A 15024-nucleotide genomic window follows, 5' to 3' on the forward strand; every position below is an offset into this window, starting at 1 on the left:
GAAATCTACCTTTTGCAATGCAGTGTTCTTATTTTGCGTTTTCATGTCCTCCTTTCCATAGGATCATGAGCACTTCCTCCCAAGTTCCCAATCACCTTCACATTCACAACTAATTCATCCTAGTTGGTCAAAACCAGATCCAAAATGGATGCCCCTCTAGCTGTTTCCAACACATGCTAAGAACTTGCAAGACATATGTTTTGCTGTATAAATCTTCCAACAGATATCAGGGAAGTTAAAATCCCCCATTAATACTAGCTCATATGTATTAGCTAATCATGTTACCTGCTTGAAGAATACCTCATTCACTTCCACTGTTCCATTATGTTTTCTATATTCAACACAAAACCTTTTGGTCTTATCTTTTTTTTAGGTACCAACACAAGAGGAGAGGCCCAGGAACTGTCAGACTCTTTATTTATCCCGATATCCAGCAGACTATATTTCTTTAAGAATTTGCTCCTGCACCTTTCCAATGGTTTGGTCTCGCCTACCAGGGGGTGGGCTGCACTGCCACAGTGTCAATACTATGGATCATCCCAGGCATGCCAGAGAATACCTGCTTGTGGCTTAGCAGCACAGCCAAAATTTCTACCCTTTTAGTCTGTGTAAGCTCTTCACATTTCTCAGTGCTCTCAAATAGTGAGTCGTCATGGCATTCAGCTATCAAATCAATAAGGTATGTTGTCTCAGCAAAACAAATTGTATTCACAATGGTGTCTCTACTGGGATAGATTTTAAGCCTATTTATGTGCATAGACTGGGGGGAAACTTGCTGTGGCATTTCAGTACACCATGACTTCATTCACTCTTTCCACAACCTCAATAGGTCCCTCCCATTAGTATTGCATGTTGAGCTTTTTTACAGAAAGTAACACTAATACCAAGTCTCCTTCACAAATACTTTGATTACGCCATGCTGTGATAGAGTGTGAGAAGCCAAAGGCTGACTCACAATCCTGTGCATTTTGTAAGCAACCCCACATAGGCCAAATTAAGGAGATAGTTGCCTAAGCACCAATAGATTAACCAAATAACAAGACGATTATTCATCTCTTCAGATGAGGACAGTTAAAAGAGGCATGAAAAGACAAGAGGGAAAGACTGGAATGAAGGGCCAGAGAAGCCCATGATCTTAAAGGCCTTGTCTACACTGACAAGTTTCTGTGCCATAAAGCAGCTTTCTGCATTGTAACTCCCAAGGTGTACACACTGCCAAGCCACTTAGTGCGCAGAAACTGCGCAGTTGCAGTGCTGTAAAAAACCACCCTGACGAGAGGCATACAGCTTTCTGCGCTGGGGGTAGACACCCTGGTCGATTACAGCACTGCAATTGGCCTCCGGGAGGTGTCGTACAATGCCTGTTCTCACCTCTCTGGTCATCGGTTTGAACTTTACTGCCCTGCCCTCAGGTAACCAACCATCATCGCCACCCCTTAATTCCTTGGGAATTTTGAAAGTCCTCTTCCTGTTTCCTTGGTGATGTGTGCAGTGGTCTCAGCACCTCTTTCCAGGTGGCCAGGCCTGCTCCATGCACCAGGCGATCCTCCACTTGGAGCAATGCCGAGCTGCTGGACCTCATCAGCATTTGGGGAGAGGAGGCTGTCCAGTCCTAGCTGTGCTCCAGCTGTAGGAATTATGATACTTACGGACAGATTTAACGATGCATGACAGAAAGGGGCCATGACCGGGACACACTGCAGTGCAGGGTCAAAGTGAAGGAGCTGCGGAACGCCTATCGCAAGGCTGCACCCACGAGCTGCCGGTTCTACAAGGAGCTGGACATGATACTCAGTGGCAACCCCACCTCCACTGCGAAGGCCAAAGTGGATACTTCAGTGGCTCGCATGCCAGTCAAGAGTGGACCAAGCCAGGAGGAGGAAATCTTGCATGAGGATGTGGAGGGGGATCCAGAGGCAGAGGATGACTTGGAGGTCAGAGATGCATGCAACCAGGAGCTCTTCTCTACCCCGGAGCAGGCTAGCCAGTCACAGCGGTCGGAGCTTGGTGAAGCACAAACAGGAGAGGAGACACCTGGTAAGTGGCTTTGATTTTGGGAATCGCTGAAGCGAGTTGTTGGGGGCAGGAGGGTTGCAGAAAGCAGGCTTGTGTCTGTATGATGCATGTACCACCACATGCCTAGTCTGAGTGGCAGAACAGGGTGTTGATTGACTCCCTCACTTCACGGGAATCTGCCTCAGAGATCTCCAGGAAACTGTCATGGAGATACTGGGCAATCCGCTGCTTCAGGTTCTTTGGCAGAGCTGCTTTGTTTCTTGCCCCATTAAGGGTAACTTTCCCATGCCAATGTGCCATCACTGGGAGGGGAGGGGGGACATTGCTGCACACAGGCGAGCCGCATAAGAGCCAGGGTGGAAGCTGTAGTCTTGGAGAAGACCCTCCCTTGATTCCCTGCTCACCCTCAGCAGCGAGATATCTTCCATAATGAACACAGCCTGTGGAAAATGTGGGGACAGTAATGATTATAAGGCCCCCCCTACAGTGCTGGCTCTCTCCAAGAGCCATGTGCCGTGTACAGTAGAGTCCTGGAACACTGATTTCCCCTGCCCCTGTGGTTACTCACCATTTTGAGAGTCTTGGGCTGCCCCTGTGGTTACTCACCATTTTGGGAGTCTTGTGGCTCATGTGTGCTTGCCTGGGGTCAGTCAGTTAGTGACAGGTGTGTGAGTACTGGCTGTGTTTTAAATCAGTGGTCTGTGTGTTGCTAACGATACTGCTTCTGTAAAATGTTGTATTTAAACTTCACAGATATGACCTGGGAGTCCAGCCTCCCTCTTTGTTATCGGCGGCTGAACGGCTGCACAGAATTAGAAAGTGGCCAAGAAGAACTAAGGAGGACTTTCTGTGTGATTTTATGATGCACTCTGTGGCCAAAAAACAAGAATTGAAGGAGTGGCTGGACAGCGAGAAGAGAGACCGAAAGGAGAACACGGCGTGCCAGAATGAAACCATGGAGCAGCTCTTAAATGTTACGGAGCACCAAGCAGACATGCTCCAGGTGCTACTAGCACTGCAAACTGAGCGGCTCCACGCCCACCCTCCCCTGCAGCCACTGTTGCAAAACTCTTTTCCATGCACCTCCCAGACACCGCCAACACACTGTTATCAACCTCCTGGCTCCAGTCTGTAACCACTGCATTCCACTCCTGCCCCATCACAGTCCAGCCCTGCAGACTCCCAGTACCCACTGCATTCAACACCCATCCCTCTGCAGTTTAGCTGAAGTACAGTACCCGCTGCATTGTACTCCAAAGGAGAAGGTTGGATATGATACCTGGACATACATAAATCTTTAACCGTTCCGGAACCCCACCTCCTCCTGGGATCCTCCCTTCCCCCATCCCCTTCAGTGCTGATGTGTTTTTTTGTTTGTCTCTCTCCTCCGGTTGTTGTTTTTTAATAAAAAAATTGTTTTGGTTTGAAAGCAATCTTTATTCCATTACCTGAAAGCAAACAGAGACCTGCAAAGCAACAGGCAATTTTCTTACACTTTCATAGTGCATCGTCTGCATCAATCACAATCACCTCCTAGCATTACAAGCACTGTGCTCCCGAGCATAGCAACAAATATTAGTGGCTTTCAGCTTCAAATTGCTGCCTCAAGGCATCCCTGATCCTTATTGCCCTACGCTGCACCCCTCTAATATTCCTGGTCTCTGGCTGTTCAATTTCAGCCTCCAGGCACTGAGCCTCAGTGATCCAGCCCTGAGTGATGCTTTTACCCTGCTCTTCACAAATATTATGGAGCGTACAGCACGCGGCTATAAGCATAGGAATATTGTCATCGGCAAGGTCCAGCCTCCCATATAGGCAGTGCCAGCAGGCCTTTAAACGACCAAAAGCACACTCAACAGTCATTCTGCAGTTGCTCAGCCTGTTGTTAAACCGCTCCTTGCTGCTGTCAAGGTGCCCCGTGTATGGCTTCATGAGCCACAGCATTAAGGGGTAGGCAGGGTCTCCCAGGATCACAATGGGCATTTCAACTTCCCCTATGGTGATCTTCTGGTCTGGGAAGAAAGTCCCTGCTTGCAGCTTCCTGAACAGGCCAGTGTTCTGAAAGATGCATGCGTCATACACCTTTCCGGACCAGCCTGCGTTAAGGTCCGTGAAATGCCCATGGTGATCCACAAGCGCCTGGAGAACCATTGAGAAATACCCCTTCCGATTAATGTACTTGGTGGTTATATGGTCTGATGCCAGAATTGGAATATGCATGCCATCTATCGCCCCTCCGCAGTTAGGGAAGCCCATTTGTGCAAAGCCATCCACAATGTCACACACATTGCCCAGAGTCATGGTCTTTTGGAGCAGGATGCGCTTAATGGCCCTGCACACTTCTGTCAACATGAGACCAACGGTCAACTTTCCCATTCCGAACTGGTTAGTGACCGATCAGTAGCAGTCTGGAGTAGCCAGCTTCCACAGTGCAATCGCCACGCACTTCTTCAACAACAGGGCAGCTCTCATTCTCGTGTCCTTGCGCCGCAGGGCAGGGGCGAGCTCATCACACAGTCCCATGAATGTGGTTTTCCTCATCCGAAAGTTCTGCAGCCACTGCTCGTCATCCCAGATGTGCATCACGATATGATCCCAAAACACAGTGCTTGTTTCTCGAGCCCAAAAGCAGCATTCCACTGTGGTCAGCACCTTCGTGAATGCCACAAGCAATCTTGTGTTGTAGCTACTATGTGTGGCAAAAACAATGTCACACTCCTCTTGCCTTTGTAGTTTAAGGACTAACTCCACTGCCACTCGTGACGTGTTAGTCAGAGTAAGCAGCATATTGGTCAACAGTGCAGGATCCATTCCTGCAGCCCGAAGAGGCAGAGCGCGCAGTACACAAACCATTGAAAGATGGTGCCAAATGTGGACAGAAGCACAAAGGATTGCTGGGACGTGAAGCAATGCATCACGGGGGATTGGGACAGGACCCAGGATGCCCCGTGACCCCCTCCACCTTCCCACAACTCTTAGCAGCAGAAGAGAAAGAGGTGCTCTATGGGATAGCTGCCCAGAGTGCACTGCTCCGAATACCGCTTCAAGTGCCGCAAATGTGAACATGCTATTGCGCAGACAGCTGACAGTGTGCACACACAACAGTGGTTTCCCTTCAGTGCTCTCTGAGTGGCGCTGTAACTGCCGGTGCTGTAACTCCTCCAGTGTAGACATACCCAAAGAGATGAGATTTCCTCCCACTCCACCACACTCCCTGGCATCCAGTGTCTGGAGGGATGGTAAAAGCCTTATGTTGTGGGTGACAAGCACTTGTATGGCACATTGTAAATAAAGAACATGGTGTTGACCTTGCCACAGGAGCGTGTGAGGGCTGTTACCAACAAGCAGTGCAGGATGAGGGAACCTGGCCCCATTACAAGAAGGGGCTTGCCCAGTATGTTGCACCCTGTGGTGAAGGAGAAAGACTAGAGAGGGGAGCTGATGAGAAGGTGTGCCAGACCAGGCAGCATGGAGAAACTGATGTGCTGGGTAGCAGAACAGCAAAAGGAGTTGCAGAAAACCCTCCAAGAGTTTCAGAAGACCCAGTGACAAGAGATACTGTCCTTGTGTGACATTCTGTACCCCAAAGCAACGCCCTGGAACTCCCATTTTCACCATGGTGATATGATTATGATATAATTATGATGTATCTTGTACAAATATGTTATGTGAGGTGTCAATGGAAAAGTTATCATTCGCTGAATATGATTATTCTATTTCTGTGTATGTATCATTTTTGCATCTGAAGTTATGAATATTAAGTATGTGTCTGTATTTCAAAGGTATTTGCTCTTTTGGTAACTCCCACAAAGTAGTTTACATCCAGCCTAGCCAGCACATTGTGAATAGTCTATAGTTAATGCCCCACCAATGAACATAATGGGCCATGGAAGAAGCTTATCTTCACCTGAGGAATTTTCCTGTGGATGTGGCAGCCAATGTATGAATAATGGCTGCTATGACTCATTGAAGCATGCAAGGGCATGTGACTAGATCATGTGATACTGGACTCCATCTTATGCCTATACTTTTCAACAAACTGTGCTGGGGACTTTGCTTGGAACAATGAAGTTCCCTCCACATGGAAGAAGCTATAAAAGGGGGAAGTGACATCATCATTTGGCCTCACTCCCCCCACAACTCAACACCTGGAAAGACATCTGGAAAACAAAGGACTGAGCTTGGGAGGGGGTCCCAGTTGGGAAAGAAGGAATCCCAGCCTGGATATGGAAGACTGGTGGACTATTTGTACCATCAGGGTGTTGGTGTCACTAGGCATCACCCTCGGTAACTCGGGGGGTTGGAAGACCACGAGAGTCGATGAAGCCCCCCCGCTCTAGGCCAAAGTGAACCAAAGCCCCTGCATGTTAAACTTTACTAACCTCACAGGCCAGCAGCTGGGAAGCGGTAGTGATAAGGGGAACCTACATGCTTCTAGCTGAAGGACAAGATTACTTGCAGAAAGGAACAGTGCGAACAAGCTGCACAGCCAAGGTCGTTTAATGTAACTGCTGCAGAGGGGGTAGGGAAGAAAGGGGGGGAGGAAGAAAAGAATAAAAAGGGAAAAACTGCTTGTATCAGTGCGCTTGATTTGAGACATGCTGGTCTCCTAGTGCCTATTCAGAGCTCTTGAATAAACTTTGTCTGCTTCTCCACCTTGGTGTGTTCATTGGCGCGAAGCACACCGGGCAACGGACCCCGCTGTTGCCCCCTCGGGCCCTCTGTGCCGGCAACAGTTTTGGCGTCCCTGGGTGGGCTCAAGGCTGAAATTTAGCCTTGCCCGGATCCCTCCCGGCGGCCGACGGATTGCAGCGACGACCAACGCCCAGCGCACACCGGTGACTTCATCGGGGGCCTCGGCGGAGACGCGGTTTGATCGACCCCGGAGGGCACAATGGTGCAACGCGCTCGGATAGTGGAGAAGCGGTTGTGGGCGACGGTGAGGAACCGGTCCCTTGGATAAGGTAGGAACAGTCCGGTGGTGTGGACTTTTGCCTGTTAGGACCTGGGGACGCCCAGTGTCACCCTAGGCCATGGGGCAGGGACAGAGTACAACAGGCAGGGCATGGTGTACGCCCTTAGAATGCATTCTAGCAAATTGGAAAGTGTTTGATGCAAATCCAATAACTAAAAGTAGATTAAAAAAGTTCTGTACAGTAGACTGGCCTCAATATCAGCTAGAGGACCAGGAAAGGTGGCCACCGGAAGGATCACTTAATTATAACACGATCCTTCAATTACTCCTGTTTTGTCAGCGAACGGGTAAATGGAATGAACATATGCATGCGCAATTGTTTATGGCTTTACGAAATAGAACAGATATTTTGCAAAAGTGTAATTTGACTCCGACAGGTTCGGTAGTAGCTACTGTTAGTCCCCAGAACCCCCCCACAGCTGTAATGACACGTCCGGTGTCCCCTTCGGCTATAACACCCCCACCATATAAAGAAAGGGTGTCTCGGGTTCCAGAAATGGCCCTCTCGTTGGGATTTTATCCGTTGATCACCGAGACTGTGGTGTCCAGACATGGCTCGGATAGGAATCAGGCCACTACTATGCAGGTTTACACCCATGTGCCTTTTAACCCAGTCGACCTAGCAGCCTTTAAGGCACAGGCAGGGGAATTCTCCACGAACCCAAGCAAGTTTATCTCAGTTTTTGAAGGGTGTCTGGCCAGCCACAAGCCTGACTGGGATGACTGTAATATCCTCATGAGGACCCTGTTGTCTGAGGTGGAGCGGAATCAGGTTATGTCCAAAGAAAGGGAGGAGGCACAGCGGAGACATGACCTGGATCCAAATCACGTCCCGGTGCCCATGGACATGGTCCCCCTAGCAGATCCCAGGTGGAACCCTAATGACCCTGTGGGCCAAACCCGTCTCACCTCCTACAAAGAACTGCTTTTACATGGTCTCTGCCATTCGTCTGTCCGACACAACAATTGGGCCAGGCCGTATGAGCTAATACAGGAGCCAAAGGAAAGTCCAGTTGCTTTTCTGCAGCGTATTAGGGACACTATCTGACAAAATACTAATGCAAATCCCGATGATCAAGCAACTGAGGAAATTATAAAGGGTATTTTTACCAGCCGTGTGGCCCCTGACATTAAAAGGAAACTACAGAAAAAGGAGGATTTAATGGGCATGTCCATGGCACAGATCCTGGAAACTGCAAATAGGGCTTATACCCTTAGAGAGGGAGAAAAAGAAAAGAGGCAAGTTAAAATGATGGTAGCGGCAGTGCAGGCCGGCACTAAGGAAAGGCCACGGGAAGGTGGCAGGGTCCGGGGAGTAAGGGGCCGTGGACTCGGGCGCCTTGGCCCGCAGGAAAGGCGTCTGGGTCGCAATCAGTGTGCTTTATGCCGGCAGGCGGGACACTGGAAAAATGACTGCCCCGAGAGGGATAGCGCCCCTATGATGGCGGCGGAGGATCACGAATAGGGGTGTCAGGGGAGACGGACCATTCTGCCCCTGAAACCCCGAGTAAAAATGCAGGTGGGAAATTCTGAAATAGACTTTTTGGTAGACTCTGGGGCGGCACGAACCGCCGTAAACCAACCCCTTCAGCTGCCGGTGGCAGAGTCCCTCACCATGGTGGGTGCCACAGGGAAAGGAACCAACTGTCCAGTGTATGCCCCAGTGGAATGCGCTTTGGGAAACAGAACTCTATCTCACAAACTGGTCTACCTCCCCGATTGTCCAATGCCTCTACTGGGACGGGACCTGCTTTGTCACTTAGGCGCCACCCTGCATTTCACCCAAGATGAAGTAACCCTTACTTTACCCCCTGAGAATGCCTGGATAATGACCCTTGCAATTGAGCCCTCAGCCATGCAAGCCCCAGAGTGAAGCCAGTGGGAGGACCAGGTATATCCTCTGGTATGGGTGTCTGGGGTCCCAGGAAAGGCAGCCCATCAAACTCCTGTTTATGTTCAGCTCTTGCCAGGAAAAGGCCTGGTGTGAATCCGGCAGTATCCGATCAAAAGGGAAGCCAGAGAGGGACTGCAGGAGACTATAGACCAGTTCCTAAAGTATGGGGTACTTTGAGAATGCCAGTCAGCTTGGAACACTCCCATCTTGCCTGTACGAAAGCCCAATGGCACATATCGGCTGGTCCAGGACCTGAGGGCGGTTAATGAGCGGGTTAAGACTCTGCACCCCCTTGTCCCAAACCCATATACCTTGCTGGCCTCTATATGGGGGCAGTATACCCATTTTTCGGTCCTAGATTTAAAAGACGCTTTCTTCACGATTCCAGTCGACACCCAATCTCAGGAGATTTTCTCCTTTGAGTGGGAGGACAAAAGGAGGGTTAAAAAGCAGATTTGCTGGACAGTGTTGGCCCAGGGATTTAAAAATTCCCCCACCCTTTTTGGCCAGGCCCTGGCCAGAGATTTGGAGGAGTGGGACAATGAAGACAAGGTCCTCCTCCTGCAATATGTAGATGACTTGTTAATTGCCGCTGTGGGTCTAACCCTTTGCCTTAAAGCCACTGTGAGCCTCCTGAACTTTGTTGGACTCCGAGAATATCGAGTAGCACGGAGTAAGGCTCAAATTGCCCTCCCAGAAGTACAATACTTAGGATTTCACATAAGGCAGGGGGAGCGTCAGCTTTCAAACGAAAGGAAGGAAGCTATCTGCCAAGTTCCTATCCCAAGCAATCATAAATGGCTTAGGGCGTTTCTGGGTATGGCAGGCTTCTGCAGAATATGGATCCCAGAGTTTGGACTGTGGGCTAAACCCTTGTACGAATGCATTAAGGGAGCGGATCACAACCCCTTTCACTGGTCCTCAGAAGCCGAAAAGGCATTTAAGGTTTTAAAAAGGAAACTGATGGAAGCCCCAGCCCTGGGTCTGCCAGACCTCTCTAAGCCATTTCAACTGTACGTACATGAACGAAAAGGAGTGGCCCTGGGAGTGCTTACTCAGTTATTAGGCACCTGGAAACATCCCGTGGCCTACTTTTCCAAACAACTGGATCAAGTTGCCCAGGGGTGGCCGGCATGTTTACGGGCAGTCGCAGCCACTGCCCTAGTGCTTGGGGAAGCTGAAAAACTGACACTGGGGGGAATTGTGCAAGTGTATACTCCCCATATGGTCCAAGCCCTGCTGGACACAAAGGGTGGTCTCTGGCTTACCCAGGCTCGGGTAGCCTGGTATCAGGCCAAACTTTTAGAAAATCCTGAAGTTACCCTACAGACCTGCCCCTCCCTCAACCCAGCCACCCTGTTGCCGGAGACAGAGGAGCAGGAACGTGACTGTTTGGATATCATAGACACCCAATACTCCAGCCGCCCGGACTTAAAAGATCAACCGCTCCCGAATGCTGATTATGAGTGGTATACCGATGGCAGTAGTACAGTCATAAACGGGCAAAGGAGGGCGGGATATGCTGTTGTAACTCTCCACGAAACCGTGGAAGCAGAGGGTTTGCCTGCTGGGACATCAGCCCAGCTGGCTGAATTGGTAGCCTTAACCCGTGCACTTGAACTGTCAAAAGGGAAAAGAGTTAACATTTTTACTGATTCCAGATATGCTTTTGGAGTGCTACATGCTCGTGCAGGTCTGTGGAAGCAGAGAGGAATGCTGACAGCCCAAGGCTCTCCGGTCAAGCATGGACCCCAGATTCTCCGGCTCCTGGAAGCTGTACAACTCCCCTCGGCAGTGGCGGTGGTACACTGTAAGGCTCATCAAAGGGAAGATCAAGATGTGGCTAGGGGTAATGCCAGGGCAGATAGGGAGGCCAAGCGAGCTGCTACCCTGGAACCACTGGAAGCTGAAGATGCCCATATGCATGCTCTCATCCCATCAGTAGGTGAGCTTGCAGCCCCTCAGTACTCCCATGATGAAAGAAAACTGGCCGACAAGCTCGGTCTCCAGAAAAAGGAGGGATGGCTCCACGCCACGGAAGGAAAAATCCTCCTACCGAAGGGCCTGATCCGGCCGGTGCTGCAGCAGTTGCATCAAACCACCCACGCTGGCAGGGAGGCTCTTACCCAGCTTATGAGTAAATATTTTCTAACCTCTGGACTTAGACTCATAGCATCCCAGGTACAGGCTGAATGTCTGCTCTGCCAAAAGAATAACCCTCGACCGGGAGTGTCAGTGCCACCAGCCACTCTGGAACCTACCCCAGGCCCGGGATTGGTTTGGCAAATAGATTTTACTGAGTTCCCCCGGACCCAAGGGTTCAGATACCTCCTCGTCTTGGTGGATCGATTCAGCGGATGGCCCGAAGCCTTCCCATGCCCTAACAACACTGCCAAAACGGTGGCCCTCAAATTTGTCAAGGAGATCATTCCCCGCTTCGGGCTCCCCCACTGTATGGAATCTGACAATGGAACACACTTCACGTCACAAGTCGTTCAAAAGCTATCGGATGCCCTACAGATCCCCTGGAAGCTCCACACGCCATGGTGACCGCAGGCCAGTGGGGTAGTGGAGCGTACAAATCAGACTCTTAAGCGACACCTCTCAAAGGTCTGTCAGGAGGCTTCTCTTCGATGGCCTGATGCTTTGCCCCTCGTTTTGCTCCGCGTCCACGCTCTCCCTAAGGGCAGATTAGGGCTCAGTCCCTTCGAGATTATGTTTGGAAGGGCATGGCCTATGAACGGTACACTGGTCCTGGCAGGGGAGTGAGAAATGGGGTACAGTTTCTTATCTCAGCACATGTGCTCTCTGTCTGCTGTTCTTTCTTCTCTCCACAGGTACACCAAAGATTCACAGCCTCTTCCGCTGGATGCCCCGATCCACTCCTTGCAGCCAGGCGATTCCGTACTCGTTCGGACTTGGAAGGATGAGCCTCTCCAAGAGCGGTGGAAGGGACCCCACACCGTCCTGTTGGTTTCCCATACAGCAGCAAAGGTCGAAGGACACAAGAACTGGATTCATCACTCCCATGTGAAAGAAGTGCCCGCTCCTGAACAGTGGACCGTCCAGCCTGCTGAAAAAACTTCCAGCGACGATCTGGGACTTAAACTGTTATTTAAGCGACAATAAGGTTTGCTGGGAATGCCTTGTGCTCCCTTTGGACAGTCGCAGCGCACTCTCCGCGAGAACTCTGAGCATTGGTTGTGTTTGTTTTCAGGTGGCCAGCCTAACCTATTGGCCTGGTCCCTTTTGTTTCTAATCTGTCTGCTGTTGGTAATTATTCTTTTGTGGGCATTTGGAGAATTGTAATTGCAGCATGGGTTCAGGTCCAAGGTCTGCCACCATGCTGCTTTGTGCCATGGGAGCATTCCTCTTGTTAACTCCCGTTTCCCCCCAAGCACATGCGGGATGGGGAGGAATCCCTAACAACTTGGAAACAAACACGTATGAGGCCCTGAAGGTTGCCTTTGCCCGGGAATTCAATCTCTCCAATTGTTGGATATGTTCCCAAATCCCTCACCATTCGGCAGGGCTACCCTGGAGAGCCATTCCCCACAATTGGTCCGACGCCTGTCAGCTCTGGCTGGCGTGGAACTCTTCTAAGCTTGGGGATGAAGCGGTAAAACAAAACTGCACCATAGAAGCCCCCTTTAGCCTGCTAGGAAATGACACCTGGAGGCCATTTAGTAATGCTACCACCATTCCACAAGCCATTAAATTAGCCTCATCCCCTGTGGGCCTGTTATGTTACCAAGAATCTAAGCAAAACAACACCGGCACCCTTCCCTGGTGGTTTGCCGGCAACAGTACCTGCCAATACTACCTGTCCCCTGATGCTAACATCAGTATGCCCCTGTATAACGCCACAGGTCACCGGGTGGGCGACATGCTCCGAACCTTTTCACAATACTCGGCAAGCCTAAGTAAAAGCGGCAACAATTCCATGTTAGGGAATGGCCGAATGTATTATATATGTGGCCACAGCGCCTATAAGACACTGCCCAACCGCTGGTATGGTAGCTGTTACCTAGGGTTTCTGGCCCCTCCTCTGCGAGTTCTCCCCCAGGCCCCAAGTGGCCGTCCCTGATGGTGCCGGTCTCTATATGCCACCCCTGAACCTATTAGTGAAGGAGATCGACTTGGTATGATTCTCCTCCCGTCCTATGGCATGGGACGACTGGCCCAGCTCTATAAAAGGCTCTCTGTATTCCTTACCCAGTTTGCCAATGACACCCTGGCCATAGAAAAAGGCATAAGCTCCGAGCTGTACCAGCTTCGATTGCTGGCTCTGCAAAATCGCCAGGCCCTGGATTATGTCCTGGCCTCCCAGGGCGGAGCATGTGCCCTTATCGGTAATGAATGCTGCACATATGTCCCAAATAACACAGAGGACATTAACAAGCACATCCTGTCCTATGAACAGGCCTTCAATCAGTGGAAGGCCCAGGAACAGGAACCCACTCTATTTGATACCCTCTGGAGCTGGCTCCCTAGCCTAGGGGGCTTGGGAAGTGGTCTTGTCCGCCTCCTGCTTACTGGTCTCGTACTTTGTTTTCTCACCCTAGCTCTCTTCTCATGCCTGAAATGTTTAATGGTTAAAGTATGTACCACCTCTAGAAGTCAAGACACCTCCTTTTTCCCTTTAATCAATGATCCTAAGACCATGGCCTTAAATCACATTTTGTCCTCAAATTATGAGAAAACTCAAGCCGGTGCCTTTTGAGTGTTCTCAAAGGAGGGAGTTGTTGGTGTCACTAGGCATCACCCTAGGTAACTCGGGGGTTTGGAAGACCACGAGAGTCGATGGAGCCCCCCCGCTCTAGGCCAAAGTGAACCAAAGCCCCTGCATGTTAAACTTTACTAACCTCACAGGCCAGCAGCTGGGAAGCGGTAGTGATAAGGGGAACCTACATGCTTCTAGCTGAAGGACAAGATTACTTGCAGAAAGGAACAGTGCAAACAAGCTGCACAGCCAAGGTTGTTTAATGTAACTGCTGCAGAGGGAGGAAGGAGGGGGTAGGGAAGAAAGGGGGGGAGGAAGAAAAGAATAAAAAGGGAAAAACTGCTTGTATCAGTACGCTTGATTTGAGACATGCTGGTCTCCTAGTGCCTATTCAGAGCTCTTGAATAAACTTTATCTGCTTCTCCACCCTGGTGTGTTCATTGGCGCAAAGCACACCGGGCAACAAACCCCACTGTTGCCCCCTCGGGCCCTCTGTGCCGGCAACAAGGGTGAAACACTGCTTGATTCAAATCCTGTTTAGTTTATAGAACTAGATTGCAGTTTTGTTTTATTTCTTAGGTAATCTACTTTGACCTGTACACTTAATACTTATAATCACTTAAAATCTATCTTTCTGTAGTTAATAAATCTGTTATATATTTTTTACCTAAAACAGTGTGTTTGAAGTGCAAAGGGAAATCTGTTCAGGAACAGGGGCTGGTGCATTGTCCTCTTCCCATTGAGGGAAGGGTGGACGGGGTTAAAAACTTTCACTGGTCAGGCTTTTGACCAAGGCAAGTCAGTACAGCTCTAGGGTTCTAGGCTGGGGAGCTGGGAAAACTGGCTCTCTATTGTTGGTTCATGAGTGATTAGGAGACGCATTCATGTAACTGCACCTGGGTGTGTCCCTGTCTGTAAATGTCTAAGTGGAGGATCAGAAGGGGGTCTGCAGCTTATCACATCACAGTGTGAGAGGGGGCCCAGGCTGATGAGACAGAGGGCTGAGCGGTACCCCAGTTCCAGGTTGTACCCTAGGGAAGTACGTCACACCTGGCTATTCTGGCAAGAAGAAGAAGAACAGCTCCTACAGCAATTTATTACATTTCAGGTACAGTTGCAGCAACAGCTCATGGAAAAACAGATGAGTCCCCTGGAAGGGGCTGATAACCAGGAGGTGGGTATGGGATTGTGTAAAATAGGCCTGAAGGATGACTCCAACACCTTTTTGTTAAGATTTGAGGGGGCGATGTCAGGAGCAGGCTTGCAAAGGGAATATGAGTCCTCTGATTGGCTCTCCACCTTGCAGAAGCAGAAGCTGCATATATGGTGTTGAGTGATGCACAAGCAGCTGGGTTGTGCCATCAGCACATGGGGGTCACAGCAATCCCTACTGTGTGGTGGATGCCATTTCGCTCC

At 50.1% G+C, this 15024-nt stretch overlaps 1 protein-coding gene across 16 annotated transcripts in view; it reads right to left on the minus strand.

Moving 5' to 3' along the window:
• LOC112108532 (zinc finger protein 135-like) overlaps nt 1–15024 on the minus strand; it is a 361705-nt gene that overhangs the window by 325158 nt on the left and 21523 nt on the right. The window contains exon 2 of one of the 16 annotated variants that reach the window (XM_029912184.1): nt 8681–8685. The exons of the other annotated variants lie outside the window; for them this stretch is intronic. Coding sequence (XP_029768044.1) covers nt 8681–8685 — 5 coding nt within the window. The remainder of the gene's footprint in view (nt 1–8680; nt 8686–15024) is intronic. 16 annotated transcript variants of the gene reach the window in all.

Source organism: Terrapene carolina, unplaced genomic scaffold (assembly GCF_002925995.2).
Source record: "Terrapene carolina triunguis isolate 2854851 unplaced genomic scaffold, T_m_triunguis-2.0 Scaffold192, whole genome shotgun sequence".
Taxonomy (NCBI): domain Eukaryota; kingdom Metazoa; phylum Chordata; order Testudines; family Emydidae; genus Terrapene; species Terrapene triunguis.